At 31.9% G+C, this 16,912-nt stretch overlaps 3 protein-coding genes and 1 long non-coding RNA gene across 6 annotated transcripts; 1 reads left to right on the top strand and 3 right to left on the bottom strand.

Moving 5' to 3' along the window:
* The first annotated feature begins 2,196 nt into the window (after positions 1–2,196).
* On the top strand, positions 2,197–2,437 carry AT4G05565. The gene has a single exon (NR_141880.1). It is a non-coding gene; the product is annotated as an other RNA (long non-coding RNA).
* A 427-nt stretch (positions 2,438–2,864) lies between these two features.
* Positions 2,865–5,420, bottom strand: AT4G08535 (F-box SKIP17-like protein; the record flags this gene model as incomplete). 3 transcript variants are annotated; one of them, NM_001340592.1, is made up of 12 exons in its annotated part: positions 5,092–5,420; positions 4,878–4,987; positions 4,592–4,765; positions 4,375–4,485; positions 4,130–4,215; positions 3,920–4,032; positions 3,761–3,825; positions 3,601–3,673; positions 3,452–3,513; positions 3,280–3,338; positions 3,119–3,193; positions 2,865–3,021 (listed from the first exon to the last, which is right to left on the bottom strand). In NM_001340592.1, the coding sequence occupies exons 2-10, from the start codon at positions 4,979–4,981 to the stop codon at positions 3,314–3,316; spliced, it is 813 nt and encodes a 270-aa protein (NP_001328274.1). In that variant the 5' UTR covers positions 4,982–4,987; positions 5,092–5,420. The 3 variants fall into 3 exon arrangements, with proteins under 3 accessions (NP_001328274.1, NP_001328273.1, NP_001328275.1); NM_001340591.1 differs by having other exon boundaries at positions 4,878–5,420; NM_001340593.1 differs by lacking the exons at positions 3,452–3,513; positions 3,601–3,673; positions 3,761–3,825 and having other exon boundaries at positions 3,015–3,021; positions 4,878–5,055.
* Positions 5,421–8,128: 2,708 nt separating this feature from the next.
* On the bottom strand, positions 8,129–8,509 carry AT4G08530 (non-specific lipid-transfer-like protein; the record flags this gene model as incomplete). Its single annotated transcript, NM_116922.4, has 1 exon — positions 8,129–8,509. The coding sequence occupies one exon, from the start codon at positions 8,507–8,509 to the stop codon at positions 8,129–8,131; it is 381 nt and encodes a 126-aa protein (NP_192593.3).
* Positions 8,510–9,726: 1,217 nt separating this feature from the next.
* Positions 9,727–13,157, bottom strand: AT4G08520 (SNARE-like superfamily protein). Its single transcript, NM_116921.5, has 7 exons — positions 12,978–13,157; positions 12,465–12,500; positions 11,464–11,623; positions 11,111–11,258; positions 10,946–11,023; positions 10,229–10,313; positions 9,727–10,130 (listed from the first exon to the last, which is right to left on the bottom strand). The coding sequence occupies exons 2-7, from the start codon at positions 12,477–12,479 to the stop codon at positions 10,071–10,073; spliced, it is 546 nt and encodes a 181-aa protein (NP_567337.1). The 5' UTR covers positions 12,480–12,500; positions 12,978–13,157; the 3' UTR covers positions 9,727–10,070.
* Between the last annotated feature and the right edge of the window lie 3,755 nt (positions 13,158–16,912).

The following is a 16,912-nucleotide window of genomic DNA, read 5'->3' as shown; positions in this document are numbered from 1 at the left end:
TGTTAGTGTCGGATCCCGCACCATGGGCTCGGGACTGGTCAAAGATTGTCACGTAAGTGGGAGAGGCCCAAAAGATGAAAGGCCTATGGGCTTACTTGAGTAAGAGTATAAGTGGGGTGATTGATCCGCGAGGTGAGTGAGACATCGAGGTCAAAGTTGCCCAGATTGGAGAGTCAAGTGGGCTAGAAGATGAAGCACAAGAAGTTCAGAGTCAATTCAGATTCGAACGTTTGAATAGTTAATTCGAAGACTGAAACAGATACATTTAAGAGAGAATAATTACGTGTAAATGAGAATTAAATGTATTCTTTGAGTATAAATTATGGGTTAAAGACCATGTAAAGACACACGCATTTTTGTGCAAACTTACTATACACATTTTCTTACAAAACTCATAGTTTTTTCTATAATCGTCAATCTATTTTCTAGTACATTTGTCCTCAAGAATAATCCTTCTCACTAAATAAATAAATACTTGAGTGTGTGAATCCGACATCCACAATCATTACAACATTTGACACAAGGACATGCCATAATACCTTCAATACTCGTCATTTCTTGATAAGATGCAAACTGCATGAGCTTTATTAAACCTTATTTGTAAAATTGTATTCCTGCCTCATAGCTCTGGTCTCATCATCTAATCAATTATCATCTAATCTCTAACTTTATTAATATTATGAGAAGACATTTTCTTGTTTTACAAGATTTATCTTTGCCTTCAAAACTTTGTCTAATATATATTAAAAACTTCTGACTAACATTGAGTTGGAAATCAGTCAGAATATATTAAAAGTACCCCACTTTAAACTTTCCAACAAAATTCAGACAAAATTGACCGACGAATTTCTGACTAACCTAACTTTTGTCGGAAATATTCAAGGTACTTACTTCACACTTTTTCGACGAACTTCCGATGAAACTTTCTAACTTTAAATTTGTTGGAAATATTAAAGGTAGATTTTTTTTCCTCGAAGTTTCCAACAGGTTTCATGATTTTCGACAACAGGTTTCGGAAATTTCTCACTTTTCGACTAATTTACGATAAAATTTGTTTTTTCGGAATTTTGTTAGAAACCCGTCGAAATATTTCCAAGTAAAGATTTTCTTTGAAATATTTGTCTGAAATGGCTATGTTTCCCTGTAGTGAGCTTGATTTCTCTAATGCCCTACCAAGAACATAAAAAAATACAAAAATACAACGTTATTTTGTGTTTTGGGATTCAATTTTTTTTAGAAATACCAAACCGGAGCCCAAACACGCAACCTTAGCTAATTTAATGAGACTAAAATGAGATTACATGATCGAGTCTCGTTTTGCATTTTTAAAAATATTTGAATCCTAAAACGTAAAATGACGTCTTTTTGTTTAAAGAACATGCCACATCGACCCACACGTATCCATTGACTCTAAAATCATTACAGATGACTAATTTCTGTTAATGTTGACTGGTAATTATGCACTAAAATAAAAATTTAGGTATGAAATTTGAATTTTCTAGGAGTTGAGGTATAAATTAGCACTGGTCATTTGTTTGGGTTGGAAAACGCACTTTTAAAACTGTTCGGATTAGAATAGACCCTTTTCTCCAGAAAAGAGATATAGTAAAACCTCTATAATTTAATACTCGATAAATTAATAACCTCTATAAATTAATAAATTATGTCAGTCCCGAATTGGGACTAGTGTAATAAGTGATATAAATCGATAAATTAATAAGATAATAATTTTTTGAAAATTCTATGTAAACATATGGTCTAATAAATATCATAAATTTATAATTCTATAAATATATCAACTATATATTTATAATATATATAAGAAATGTTAATAAAATATAATTCTAGTATTGCTTTTCTTGTTTAAATTCACATTGGTTCTTGTTTTGAATTTAATTCTAACATTTTTAATGTATCAAAACTTTTGGTGGGTTTTTTTAGGCATGATAATTATTTTCTACTTATAAATGGTTCGAGAAAGATTTTTTGTATTACTAAAAAGTCTTATATTTTCATTAAAAAATCTCTATAAATTAATAACTATTAATTTATCGCCAAATTAATGCCTTTATAAATCAATAGAATTTTATGGTTCTAGAGGTTTTATTGTATTTGTGTGGAAGAGATATACCGAGCTTAACTCCGAGATCAGAATCCATAAGCTAAAAAATATGTGATTTACTCAGCATGGTCACTTGGCTTAAAGACAGAGACAAAATTCAAAAATTATTTCATGATGCATGTAACAAAACAGAGAAGATCAACCAACAAAATCCACTACAAGGAAGATGAGAAGGGCTTTTTATGGATTGCAAGTACTTCTCTAACCTTTTCCCCTCTTGGGGATGAGAGGGAGGAGGGGATTTTCAGAGGTCTAGAGCCTAGAGTGAAGACTGAACGGAGTAGGTTTATAGGGGACCTTTGTTGAGAGAACTATGGAGAAGTTGGGGTTTGCAGAAAGATGGATCAAATGGAGTTATTTATGATTTATCTCTCATGAATCAAATCCTCTCCAGGATTACCAGCTTGAATCAAGACAGAAGGTGAATCTCTCAAAGTCCAACATCACATTTGAACATTCAATTTCTGAGGATATATAGAAGGATAATTAACGTTCGAAAAGAATTTAACAAAACTTTGTTTAGAAACCATGCACAACATCTGTTGCTTATGAGAAGCATTATTAAAGCACAACAAGAAGATGGAAGTACTGATGAGTGGGCATATATACAGACTCATAGAGTGGTTTGTACCAGAATATTCTCAGATAATTGACCATGCTCTACTAGCTAGCTAGAGATTCAAAAGATAATTTTCAAAGGTGTTAAATCAACCACAACCATATCAGGCTATACAGCCAACCCACATAATTAGTTTAAAGCATGAATATTATTAAGATATCAAAATGTTTTATCTTGGTTTTTCCAAATAATTAAAATTTATCCATAAACGTCCCTCAAAAAAATTTACCACATCTCCATGTAATCCTCCGTTAAGCTGCGAAAATAATTTTTCTAGTAGCTACAAAAGTGTACAAAACACATCCATTAATGATTGTATTCAATTACTTCATCTTTCAGCTAGTAATTTAATAAGCCTAATAAACAACGATTAGTACCTTGGTCTTATGGAGGAAAAATCCGCAACAAATGTGATATCCAATCTTTCTTCTTTCAGCTTCTCTAAAGTAAAACTACAAAATAAACAAATAATAACTATATTGGTCATCATGGAGAATCGTTTACATAACTACGTTTGGTAAATGAAATGTTTAGTTACTTTGGTTTAGAAGTTCTTCTATCACCATCACAAGCTAAACCGTTGTTGCTTGATACATCCTATTCGAAAGAAAGATTGACGCAATAATGGAAAATATTATGACTTACGAGTAAATGTTAATGCATCTTGTTTAACAAATTTGCATTATTTTAATTATTACTATAGAACTTACAATGTATCTAATGGATCTGACGTTTCCCCGATTAGTGAATTCAAAAACTCCACAACTTCTCTCTGAATATATTTGAGATTCAATAGTTAGGGCTCATGATTGTTACATGAAGAATGAGACATACAACTAACAAAATTTTCTATAGTCACCTCTTGAAGAGAAAAACAATCACGTAGTATTAGTGTCTGTAGAGGACTGTCATTAGATCTATGTCCCAAATTCCTACCATCAAAATTTTCTGTCATGAGAGATCTTGCTAATAGAAACCAAGATGGTATATCATTTCATTGTGTATTAAACCATTTTAACCTCAAAAAGCTTCCAGTGATTCCAGCTGTGTTGGATAGATTGATATATTTCAGTATGCGAAAACCCTGCAAATAATCCCAACATATTTTTGGTGGTTTAGAAGCTTATATATACATTTATTAAATAAAGTGAGAAGACATAAAGGAGGAAGAGCCCTACCGTAACAAGGATTTGGGCCATTGCGTCATTTAGCCTAAAATCTAGGAGTGTTAGAGAAGTTATCTTGAGGCAGTTGGTCACAAACAATTTGATGGTTGGATATGTTATCATGCCTAAAATCAAAATCAACCAGACACAAAAGTAAGTAGTTAAGCTTAAGCAAACTTGTGAGGAGAAAATAAAGGAAGCCCCACCATGTAAAAGTTTTACCTTGATAACAGTTATCTAAGAACAGATGCTCTATCAAGCAACACTTTCTCGCAAGTAACTCTAATATAGGCTCTAACAAAACATTCCTGACAAAGAGAAAAAAACGATATTATTCTCAAAGAATTCAATAGAAGATGCTTCTCTATAAAGAAATAAAAGACAAAAAAAAATGGACATTTCATGAAATTTAAACATGCATACAAGGAATATAGCTAGTAAGAAAAAAAATAAAAACTTTAACTTACACTCCAACAATCTTCAAATCGGTTAGATTCGAGCAGGCTGACAATGAATCCAATAAGGAATCCATGTTCATGAATCCAAGAAAGTAAATGTGTAGACTTGTCAAAAGATTCCTAGTTAAATGGAAAAAACAAAATACCAAAGAAACATGTGATAAGAGTTAAAACATAAATGTCATTAAATATATTAATAATGATCAAGCCAACAATCTATATATACCCCGTAAGTTTTAGTGGATCAAGACAAGATCTTGTAAAAAAACATCCAGGACTAGGAGCATCACGACCAAGTTTAAGGGATCTGCTCGCACTATTCCTATAATGTATTAATGGAGGAAGACAAGAACTTCTAAACACAGATCCGGGAGCATCAACACGACCAAGTTTAAGGGATCTAAGCACAACCAAACCAATGAGAGATGGTTACATATACTGATTAACAAAGCAAATAACATTGTTAAAGATAAGATATATAAGAAAGTGCAAGCCAATATATGTGAAATAACCTGAGTTGTTTTCCAGAACGATTGAGCAAAGTATGCAAAACACGGTCATCAACATATTTAAATGCTTTTGTCAAGTCAATATGAGAGTAACATAAAGGGTCCATGGCACACTTATTGAACATTGTGAAGCATGTAGAAGCTTGCATTAGGGACTTTGTATCAACCATGTGGCTAGGACCAATATAATTAAGAGAAATCCATATTGATTGGTTACCTTAACGGTGAGTTCAGAAGGGAGGAACCAGGAGATGGAATTGTGGAGTGTGGCTAGTTTCTGAGAGCATCGTTTGGTGGATTGGAGAAGAAGCGAGAGTCGCTCGAGAGTACGATTGACGAGTTGGTCTTGAACGGAGACATCACAAGAGGAGAGAAGATTATCAAGTACTCGATCGAAAGAGGAGCTTATGGAGAGAGATGGAGAATCCGGAAATGTAACCAAGGAGGAGATTATCGAATCCAAGTTGCTTTGATGAAATTCTGGGGAATCAGATAGGGACTAGAGGTAGGGTTTTCGGTGGGCAACATTGCAAAGGCTTCTTTTTTTTTTGCAATAATCAGATTTCCCAACTATTTCATTTATACTAACCCATGATATAAGTAGGGTCATGTAATAAACTACATAAGATTCTTTTCTAGGTATGTTCAGCAAAAAAAAGATTACTTTCTATGTATTATAAAAAGTTTCTCAAAATTATGCTTAAATTTTTTCAACTTGGGTAGTAATTTTTGATATCCTAATTAACTACTACAAAGTATCAATCCATATCCACTATTACTAGATATTTACCTAAATTAATCATGTCCACAAAATCTTTTGATCTGAATTTTTAGTCAAACTAACAATATTATTTGGTAATAAAGAATATGGTAGACTATAGTACCCATTAAACCCATGATTAAGAATTAATGAGGTAAGACAAAATCTCGTGAACGAAGATCCTTTGCGTGAAGATATAACATGACCAAATTTAAGGGATCTGCTTGTACAATAGAAACTACAAGAGATCGATTACGTAAACAAAAAAACAGTGTTGACATTCTCACATCTAACCTCTTTATCACTCCTAGAGGTTAGATCTCTCATTCTTTAACTATGTCTCTCTCTTATTGTTGCACTCTCTTGTAGTTCTTGTTAGAGAGAAACACAAGAAACGATTTTGTCTTTTAATTGTCTACATTGTTAATAACTTTTGATCTCACACAACAACACAACATAACACACACATACACACATATAGTTATATTTTCTCCACCCACTTGCTACACTAGACTCACTTAGACCTTACTCCTAGATTGTAGCTTGATCTTACACAAGCCACTCTACACTTACACATTGGAACTCTAACAATAACAATTAACATCACTACTCTACACTAACAACATAACACTCTTTAACTACTCTAGTTTAGCAAATCTACTTAGAACTTAACTAAGACCATATTCATTTCTAGCCTATTATAACCAAACCACACCCAAACATCTTCTTCTATGAACTAGTTGTAAAGTATGTGTATTATTCATCAGAGTGAAGAAGTATTTTATAGAAAAAGGGTTTTCTATACTTGATAGAATCATATCTTAGGTAAATAATATTTACATACGATATATCTTTAGCCTAATACGCAACCCCCCCCCATTATATATATATATATATAAACAAAAATCAATCTTTTGAAAAATACAAAACGACTTACATGATGCTTAAGGCTAGAGATAAACCCTGTGAAGTTGCTGCAATAGAAACTGGAATGCATCTTTCTACGAATAAGCTCTTTCTAATTCTTATGCCAATATATACAATGGAATGTGACACGTTTAGACACTTTTAAATAATTTTATTCCTTTTGAGGCACTTATGAGGGAGAGGGCACTTTTTCTATTATTTGATTTCTTTAAAGACATTTTTACCCTTAAACTTTTCTTTTGAAATTTAACACAAATTAAATATTTTCTCTCTCCACGATCCTTACGTAAATAAAAAATCAATCTCTCTCTCTCTCTCTCTCTCTCTCTCTCTCTCTCTCTCTCTCTCTCTCTCTCTCTCTCTCTCTCTCTCTCTCTCTCTCTCCACGTCTCCACAACTTTTGGAGAAGTTTCTTAAACAATTCGATCTCGATTATCTCAGGAATTTGGTAAAAGTTTTGTGTCCATAAGGTCTCAGAGGTGGTGTCCATAATAAAGAGTCCATTTAAATATATCCATTCAGAAAACTTTTTACTGATTCATATTCATTCTATATACCATGTCCATAATAACAGGAGATTCGATTAACCGTAGTTTGTAAATAAACCAAAATTTCATGTCCATAAGGTCTTGGAAGTGGAGGTCTCTTCAAAACTGAAAGAAAAATCAACAAACAATTATTTGGTGTCCATAATAACGAGTTCATTTAAATATATCCATTCAGAAACCTTTCTACTGATCTATATCCATTCTATATACCATGTCAATAATAACAGGAGATTCGATTAACTGTGTTTTGTAAAGAAACCAAAGTTCCATGTCCATAAGGTTTTGAAGGTAGAGGTCTCTGCAAACCGAAAGAAAAATCAACAAACAATGTTTTGATGTCCATAATAACGAGTCCATTTAAATATATCCATTCAGAAACATTTTTACTGCTCTATATCCATTCTGTATACCATGTCCATAATAACAGGAAATTCGATTAACCGGAATCTCGATGCTACATAGATGAAACGAGTTTGACACATGAGAGAGAGCAAAAATCAAATCAAGCCGCCATTGTTGAAGAAGAAGAAGTTTCTTAGATAACTGAATCTCAAATTTATGTCAAAACAAATATTTAAATTGCAAAATAAATCACAATCTTAAAGAAACCAAGGCCTCGTATTCTCCAATTAGTCCAGAGAGAAGAGAAAGCCATCGCGTAGAGTGGATTTGGAGATTAATTGCAGATTTGGAATTGAAGATATTCTGGGAAATGTTTTTTTCTTAGATAAAGCGAGGAAAAAAAAAGAAAAAAAGAGAGAAGAGATGGGAAAAGGAGAGAGAAGAGATGACCGATGGAAAAAAATATAGTTAAAGGGTAAATAAGTAAAATAATTTATCTAAAGTGCCTTCTCCATTTAAAGTGGCTAATTAGGAATTAACTTTCAAAAAAGTGTCTAATCACGTAATATTCTCTTTTTAAAATCAATGAAATTTTACATAACCATCAATTTTTTAACCTTCTCAGAACTTTATTTACAAAGAAAATCTTAAAGTTCTATCGAGATAGTGCAAATAATTCAAAACATTTTAAGCCAAATATGTTCTACAAACCTGTCACAATCCGTTTTGGGGTCAAAAGGCACAGCATTAGGAATGGCACATTTTTCAGGCATACCAATAAGTTTTGTAAATCGAGAATCTTTTAGAATTTCCTGGAAACATTTGCAAAGAGCTAAACGACCGTAGATTGTCTCTACATATCTGTTTACATCGTTTATGGCATAGCAACAATCCGCATGTGGTAGTCCGTTGGCTTGTTGCAAGCATGCACTTATCACTTGGCCTTGGGCCATTACACAGTGTCTATCACCATTCGGGTAAGTCACCATTTTAGCATTTAGAGTTGGGGATAGAACAACCAATAAAGTGATACAAACAACAAAGATTGATTTGCTCATGTTTGGTTGATTTTGATTAGGATCTTTTGGTTTAGTTTGGTTCATTTATAAGAAGACATGTTCAATGTATTAATATGCCAAGATTTTTTAGAAAGTGAAAGCAAAATTTAATGAATGTTGCTTTTTGTTTAAGAAAATATCCCCAAATATGCTAATGCAATTAATTATTAAGAGATATGGGAAAATCTAACTAAATATTCTTTACCAATAATGAGTTTATATTCATTGCCAATTTTCTTAAATTTGTAAAGAAATACATTGTCAAAATAGTCATGGGTGTTCGGTTATCCATTCGGTTTTGGTTTGTATCCATTCGGTTATTGGTTTTTTTGGTTCTAAAGTTTAGTATCCATTTGGTTATTTTGAAAGTTCGGTTTCGGTTCTTTTGGTTTTAAAAATTTATCCATTCAGTATTTTGCTTTAAATATTTTTGGATATTTCAATTATTTTTGGATATTTTTGGTCATTTTTGGATATTTTTCGATTACTTTCGAGTATTTTTACTTTTACATATATTTTCAATTATTTTTAATTATTTAGTCTAAAAATAACTAATATTTTTGAAAATATATTTATATTTCGGTTATCTGAAATATTTCCGTTTGGTACCGATTCGGTTTTGGTTATTTCGATTTTTTTGCTTCGGTTTCGATTCGGTACATTCAATTCGGTTTGTTTGCCCGGACCTAGTCAAAAGATAGCTAAGAGATTTTGACCCAAAAAAATAAAAGATAGCTAAAGACTAAGAGATATGGCAAAAAATTTGTGAGCAAATATAAATTGGAGATTACTTTACTAGAACCAATTATAAAAAAGGTGTAGCACAAACTTTTCATATAAGAAGTAGGGCCGGGCAAAATATTTGTTCGATCAGTTTCGATTCGATATTCAATTTAATTCGATTCAAAAAATCCGAATATCCGTAAGATTTAAAACCAAAACAAATAGAAAAATAAAGTATTCATAAAAATCGAAGCAAATAATAAATATTATTTTTTTAAAAATCGAATATCCGCTTCTATTACGACATTCGCACTTTACGGGACTTTCTATAACTTGCATCCGCATTGATCTAAGTTGATAGACCATATTGTAAAACATTCTTTATACGATTCTCAATGTGCGTTTTTTTTTATAGAAATTCGGATTGCATCTCTCAGATTTTGGTCTTTCCTTAACCAATTTCGAACCACTGTCAACTGCTTTCTTCAGATGGATTGACGTCTAAACGGTAAACCGTTCTTTATTTCCACTTTGATTGGGCCACTGAACGACTTAGCTTATGAGAGATTTCCCATCTTAAATCGCAACACTTAAGATCAACCGTCTTAGATATGTAAAGCAATCAATCACTAGTGCAATGTTGATCCTCACATTTAAAAAGATGGTTCCGCAAGAACAGGCGAATAAAAGATCTAAGTTCCACCAAAAAACCATAAGAAAACAAAGTCATGAGATAGTTAAGTCAATAGGGGTTGATTTCTAGTGAACGGGTAACCATTTCAGATATGGTTGGTTACAAGGGCTTATGAATATATCATTTCGCTCCCACGATGAAAATTTATGTAAGAAGACTTCTCGCAAGGTGCTCCCGAGCTGTTGCCAATGCTTGAGTTAATGTCTACAATACAAAATCCAAAAAATGGTCAACCGCATGATTGATATAAAGATTATCGCTTTGCTCGAAGGTAGTTTAGTAGTAGTCATATTGCGTCTCACCTGTTCAGAGAGTGAACCACTTGCTTCTGCGCTTTGCATTGCTACTTTCCCCGCAATAACATTCGCGTCTGTTTCAAGTACCATCCTGAACAAGTTTCATAAGACAATACAAAGATGAGTATCACAGTGATAGGGATTCAAAACAGTTAAACTTCTTTATCTAGTTACTAAAGAATTACACTTTCGAGAGACTTCATTAGCGAGAAAAGTCTCTACACTCTCAACCAATGCCCAAACCAAAACCCTCAACAAATCCAAAATGCCCCTAATGAATTCTCTAAGCTGTCTTTTAAGTCTTCAGCTATCAACTAACGGACGTAAGGTCTGTTCCTGAATTGGCAAAGCTACATATCCCATAACCCCCCCTTAGGCTAGTTGCAAATATTCTGCACTAGACTTAACAAGAACGCTTCAACACACGGCCAGAAGTTGTTCATCAATGATCAAACAATAAGTTCTCATAGTATCTAAGTACCAGATCTCACTATGTCCGTATTTAGCTCAACTCCATCAGCATATTAGAAAGCTAATTGTTAAGATATGAAGAGCAAGCTAAACTCAGCAATCTTTTAACTCTACACACCCATGTTTAAGAGTTGCAATAGATTTCCGAACTCAGTAATCTTTTAACTCTTGTGCAAGGCTAAAATGATAGATTTCCGAATTTAACATAGTAAAAAAATCGTAGAATAGTATTTGAAAGCATATGTAGCATACCCTTGATCAACCATCTCATCAAGGCACAAAAAGATGAGATCCAAGTTTTCAAGGGCTTCCATCTTTTCAACATTGTTCCTGTAAGGAGAAAGGATGTTCAACTTTAATTTCGTATATCACTGATCAAGAAAGGCACATAGTCATTTGTTAAGGTGGGTTAAATACCTCAGAAGTAACGCAACAGCATCAAAAAAGCCTTGAAGAACAGATGATAAGACGAGCTCGTTTTCATTTTCACCTCCAGTAACAAAGAAATGCAGGTCCTGGGCAAACTTATAGACAACAATATTACTCTCCAACAGTGTGATCTCAGCTGCAAAAAGTAAACATAAAAAAAAAAAATTATACACACCTACAAGTTGTTTGAAACAGGAAATATGCACATATGTAATCAGGAAACCCAATAGACAGCCAACAAGTAAAATATAATCTGAAGCTTTCATACTCCTATGATACAACAAACAGAGAACTACATATATAAATACTGTACATGTGTTGAAGTTTCAATTTGATCTTACCTTCTGTGCGAGCATTGGTCTTGGAGGTTTTCGAGAAGACATATTTTTCAAAAGCTAACTTGGAAGCATTAGTTGCCCAATCATCGGAGTAATACTTGACAGCCACACGCTTTCCTTCAGAGTCTAGAAGAAGAATGTTCTTTACCAAAGGACAAGAATCCTATTCATTGTAGACCAGATAGTCAGCATGTAAGTACTAAGAGAGAGAAGCACAAGCAGAAGCGAGAATCCTTAAAATGGATCATGTAAGTTTGAACTTCTACAACAGCAAAGTAGATAAAGATCACCAGTCCAACTATCACCAATCATATGGACAATTACACAGGGTCCAAAGCCTAAGTTTCTTGAGTATTTGTTGCCACCAATCAAACTAAAAAGCTAAATCAGCTACTCAATACTCATCATCTATGGCTTGACCAGATAGGCCAATCAAACCTATGGTGCTAAATGCTAATACATAAATTTGCTAAAAACACTTAGGACAAAAGATAATACAAGCTTTAGTTAAATTCAACCTGGCCAACAAAAGGACATACAAAAACATGACACACCAGACAAATGGCAGCTCCAACAGATAGAATCCAAATTATTTTGCATCAACAAACAAATGATGATATTGCACAAAAGCAGATTCATAAGCAATTGGAATTTTCTCAGCAGCAAAAGAACGTTTACAAAAATCTACCAGAACTTATGTTACTTAGACAGTAACAAAGCCTAATTATGCTTCCAGATTGAAAGATGCAAACAATCTTAGAACAATAGGGGCATGAACCTAAGATTCGTCACACCTTCTGAAAACATACTTACCCACTCAACAAACAAAACAAGAAAAAATCAATCTTAACATAGTGATCTTATACACAAACAGAGGAGATTATATTACACCACAATGCAAAGAATCTCATAAGTGTAACAAACCATAAAGCATCACAAGACTATTTACAGACAACAATATAATGATTCTTAACAGTATACAATGAGCTTAGAGATGTACTTACATTAGTCCCTGCCATTGTTTTTGATTCAAAATATACCTGAAAATAGTGATAAATTAAGTGTTATAACCACACACTACAAACACACAGAACAAAAACTGAGAAATCTATCTAATACATTTAGTCTAAGAAACAAAACTAGCACTGAATACACCAAGATCTAAGAAGAGAGTACTAGATCATCAGGGAAGATCTTAAAATTAAGGTTTCTACATAACCTCTAAGTCAAATTTCGATTCTCAATCTGAAAAACTTAACGATCAGATCTCTTACTGAAGCTATGAGAATGATAGATCATAATGGCAAATTGAAAACAATTAAAAACTTAGAAATCTACAGAGCCAAACAAAAATCTCATCAAAACTGTGAACGATAACAGAAAATATTTTATTCAGATCTCTAGAGAATGTCAATGGATCTTTCATCGATCTGACGAAATTAGAACGTAAATCATACGAATCTCGATAGGGATGAAGAAGCAATCAAACGGAGAAGACAAACTCGAGAAACTTTTACCTTTGAGATGGCTTTTTGAGCTGAAGAAGATGAGAGCTTGCGACGATGGTATGGAACTAACTGTTAAAGAAGACGCGAAGGTCTGATTATATTTTAGAATGAGTAGTCGGGATTCGGGAATATTGCAAATTAAACCCCAACATTTGAAATTATACAAACAAACCCAACATTTGAAAATCAGGAAACTCAAACTTAATTGTATAGTCTCCCGTTTACGCAAAATTAAATTAATAATAATATAACAAAATATGGTAAATTTCTCAGATAAATTCATCAAGGAGTATTTTGTAATTAATGTGTAGTTGGAAAAACAATATAATACTAAAATTTCAAAAAATAAAGATAATTATGTGAAAAGTTGTCTCTAACAAAAAAATGGAAAAACTTGTATATTTATATGAGAAGGATTGTAAATATTTTCGAAGATAAATTATAAATTACTTCTTCACCTCAAAATTTACTTGTTGAGGTCGTAAAGTCCGGATACATTGAGTTTGTAGAAATTCTACTTCGTTCGTGTCTCGACCTGCTATTGGAAGTTGATGATAACAATCAAAATCTATTTCATATTACTGCTTCAAATCGCCATGCAAACATTTTCAACAAAAATTATGATCCCCGAGCTAGGTAGGATTTGATAGTTTTGTATAAAGGCCCACTCCAAAATAATATTTTCCTTGTAAATGTTTACCATCTTCGGATCGGTTACAACAACACTTCAGATGCAAAGAGAACTACTATGGTCCGAGGTACAAAAAGCACAATTTATATGAAAAAGATTGTATAAATTTTAGTTCATATATTTAATTTTTTATATATTTTTTAAGTTTCAGATTTTAATAATAATTTAGGAAAGAATAATTTTCCAAATATAGAATAAATCTTTATATAAAGATACCTAAAAATGTTGAAATATGATAACTTGTCTCTAACAAAAAATCGAAAAATTGGCATATCCTTAAAATATGTAATAAAATTAAAATTAGATCTAAGAGATGGGAGGTATACATTTTATTTCACTTTTGAAATATTTTTTTTGTTAAATACTAATTTTGGAACCTTTGGTAGACAGTTATACCATAATCATTTATAGATAAGAATGGAAATTATATTTGTGCCATCTATGCACTAAATATTATAATCGCCATTAACTTGAGAGTCTTGACCAGAGTCCTTGCAATATTAAGAAAGTTCAGTTCAAATAACAGACACATAATTTGTTGTGGAGAATCATAAAACTAATTCATTCATACCTCAAGTGCTTTATCAAAATCATCTAGCTTATTGATCCAGAGTGCTTCTGGCTTTCAGAGTTGATAGTACCCAGTCTTTTATTCACGTAATCTAATTATGCCTTTAATGCATCTATTTTGAAGGATCTCTAATCATCGAGATAAGATCCTCTGGGACGTAGTCATAGCTTCTTGATGAGTTCACTGTCTTGCCATATTTTTAAAAACCATTCTTTTCCAAGACCACATCAAGATCGGGACTGATGTTTATTTCTCCATTGAGAACTCTTTGGACAATTGCTAATTTGGACTCTAACTTATTCCGCTCAAAAGTTAAAATATCCACCATATAATCATGTGTATTAGGAGTAAGATTAGTTACTAAAACAAGACCATTGCCTTAATAACTAAAACAAGACCCATAGTGTCTGATTTACATACCTTCCTTTCACCACACCATTTTAGCCTCTCTTCCTTAAAATCTTGAAGGACCAAAAAACTGATATTAATATTAATTAAGTGATAACTAATTATTTATAGAGAGGAAACAAAACAATGAAAAATGGGCTATTCTTACTCTGCTCGGGAGATTCATATTTTGTGTGGACATTAGTTTTGTTCAACAAACGCATGTTGTTGGTCCTAATGGTTGTGGATAGTCTCAAAATTCCAAGACATCCTCTTCGATTTTTTCATCATTATTCAGAAAAAGCTTCATCTGCTCTTCAGTTAACAACAATGTTATGTCAATTGACATATTATCACTGTCATTCTTGTAGCCTTGAAAAAGAAACACATGAATCAAGAATAAGTATACAGAAATTTTATGATAGTTTACGATAAATAAAAAGCTTTGAATCTACCTTGATAACTTCGCGTTTCTGATATTATAATCTAAGATTCGTTTATGTCTTGAAGTGCAAATATGACATAAATATAATTTGCACAAGAAATATTAAATTAGATTAGAGATATTTAATCTAATTATATACAAAATTTCTTTTTTAACTCAAACCATAAACGAATCTAAGCATCAATACCCATAATCAGTAACTCTCAAAATCGTAGTAAATCCTTACCTTCTAATTATGTTCTACCGCCATTTCAGAGAAAAAGCACAACAAATCAATCGTTAAGAGATAAAAATCCTTAAATTGAGAAGTCGCGTGGAATGAGTTTTTATATCTTTCAGTTTTTACCTAGGTTCTCATATGTTTTCTTCTTCTTAATTTCATATTTGCCCCTGAAGTTTTTTTATTAAAAAATATAATTTATTTCCTTAATAATACCATAACCATATGTTCTTCTTAGTTTGTTAGGGAGAGATCTTCTTTAATGACATTCCTTAGATATCTATGAATCGCCATTATAATTTATATAATATTTTTTGTTCAAGTATAAAATTTATAGTTTTAAGTGATCCCCTTAAAAAGGAATGTAAGTGTTATATATTTTAGTGTAGATTTGAAAAGATTTAAATAATTTTTGTGATTTTTTCTTTTAGTTTCCTAAATTTTAGAAACAAAATTGATTTATATTTAGATTTGAGAATAAATTTGTTAAAACATTAAATGCCAATGACATTGGGTTGTAAATAAATCCCAACTTGAGGATTTATTTTATAAAGGTGTTGCAAAAATGTATATGTAGATATGTTCTTCTTAGTTTGTTAGGGAGAGATCTCCTTTTATGGCATTCCTTATATATCTATGAATCGCCATTAAATTTTTTTTATTTTTTTTTGTTCAACTATAAAATTTATAGTTTTTAAGTGAAACTAGAAGAAGAAAATTAACTAGGGTCGTTTAAATTTTTGTTCTTAACCTACTACTAAAAGATTTGTAAACTTTATTAGATGGAGTTAGTTGATCACTCCATTTTACTTTGTATGTGGATCTGCCGCCTACAAAGATGTTTAAAGACGGAAAACCGAATATCAAAATAATGTGATCCTATTAGAATGAACCAAAGTTCTCAATTAAGAGTAACTCCAATTGTTTGCTTCAAAAAAAAAAAAAAATTGAAGTTTCTTCAAAATAAATGAAAAAATGATGCAAGACTTTTTCAATAGTTTCTTTCATTTTTCTACTTCAAAAAGAACATTGTATACTATCTATATTTTATTATTAATTGGTAATAATATCCTTTACTTTCTAAATTTATATATTTTACACATTTATTTTATAGCAAGCAAATAGTTCAACAAATTTTCTCTAGAGTAAACATTATTTTAAATCAAACCACATTGCATAACATGAATAAAAAAAATCAAATTTATGATGCAATTGTTAAATTGTAAAGATCATTTTGTAAATAAAAAAAATTATCTTCAAAATTTGAAGATACTTAAGTCTTTCATTTTTAAGATGAAAATAAAGTACCATTGGAAAAAATCTTTTTATTTTCATCTTCAAGATGAAAGAAATGTGAAATTGAAAGCACCATTGGCGATGGTCTAAAGCATTTTAGCGAAGAACGATTTCGACTTGTCCACGACCACAAGAGGAATTTGTTACAGATTTGCCGCACATAGTCTTTAATCGACATGGAGTTTGGTGGTTAAAGGCGTTTTCCCACTAAAAACTGCAAATTGCATCAACCGTAGTAGCTTTCAAAATTAATCCGACGACATGGACAATAGAGGAGCTTTTGAACTCCCACTCTTAAGACCTCTAGTATCAAAACTATTGGGTAGGAAATATT

The sequence above is a fragment of the Arabidopsis thaliana genome, chromosome 4 (assembly GCF_000001735.4).
Source record: "Arabidopsis thaliana chromosome 4, partial sequence".
Lineage (NCBI taxonomy): Eukaryota > Viridiplantae > Streptophyta > Magnoliopsida > Brassicales > Brassicaceae > Arabidopsis > Arabidopsis thaliana.
This window is presented reverse-complemented; position numbering and strand designations above follow the sequence as displayed.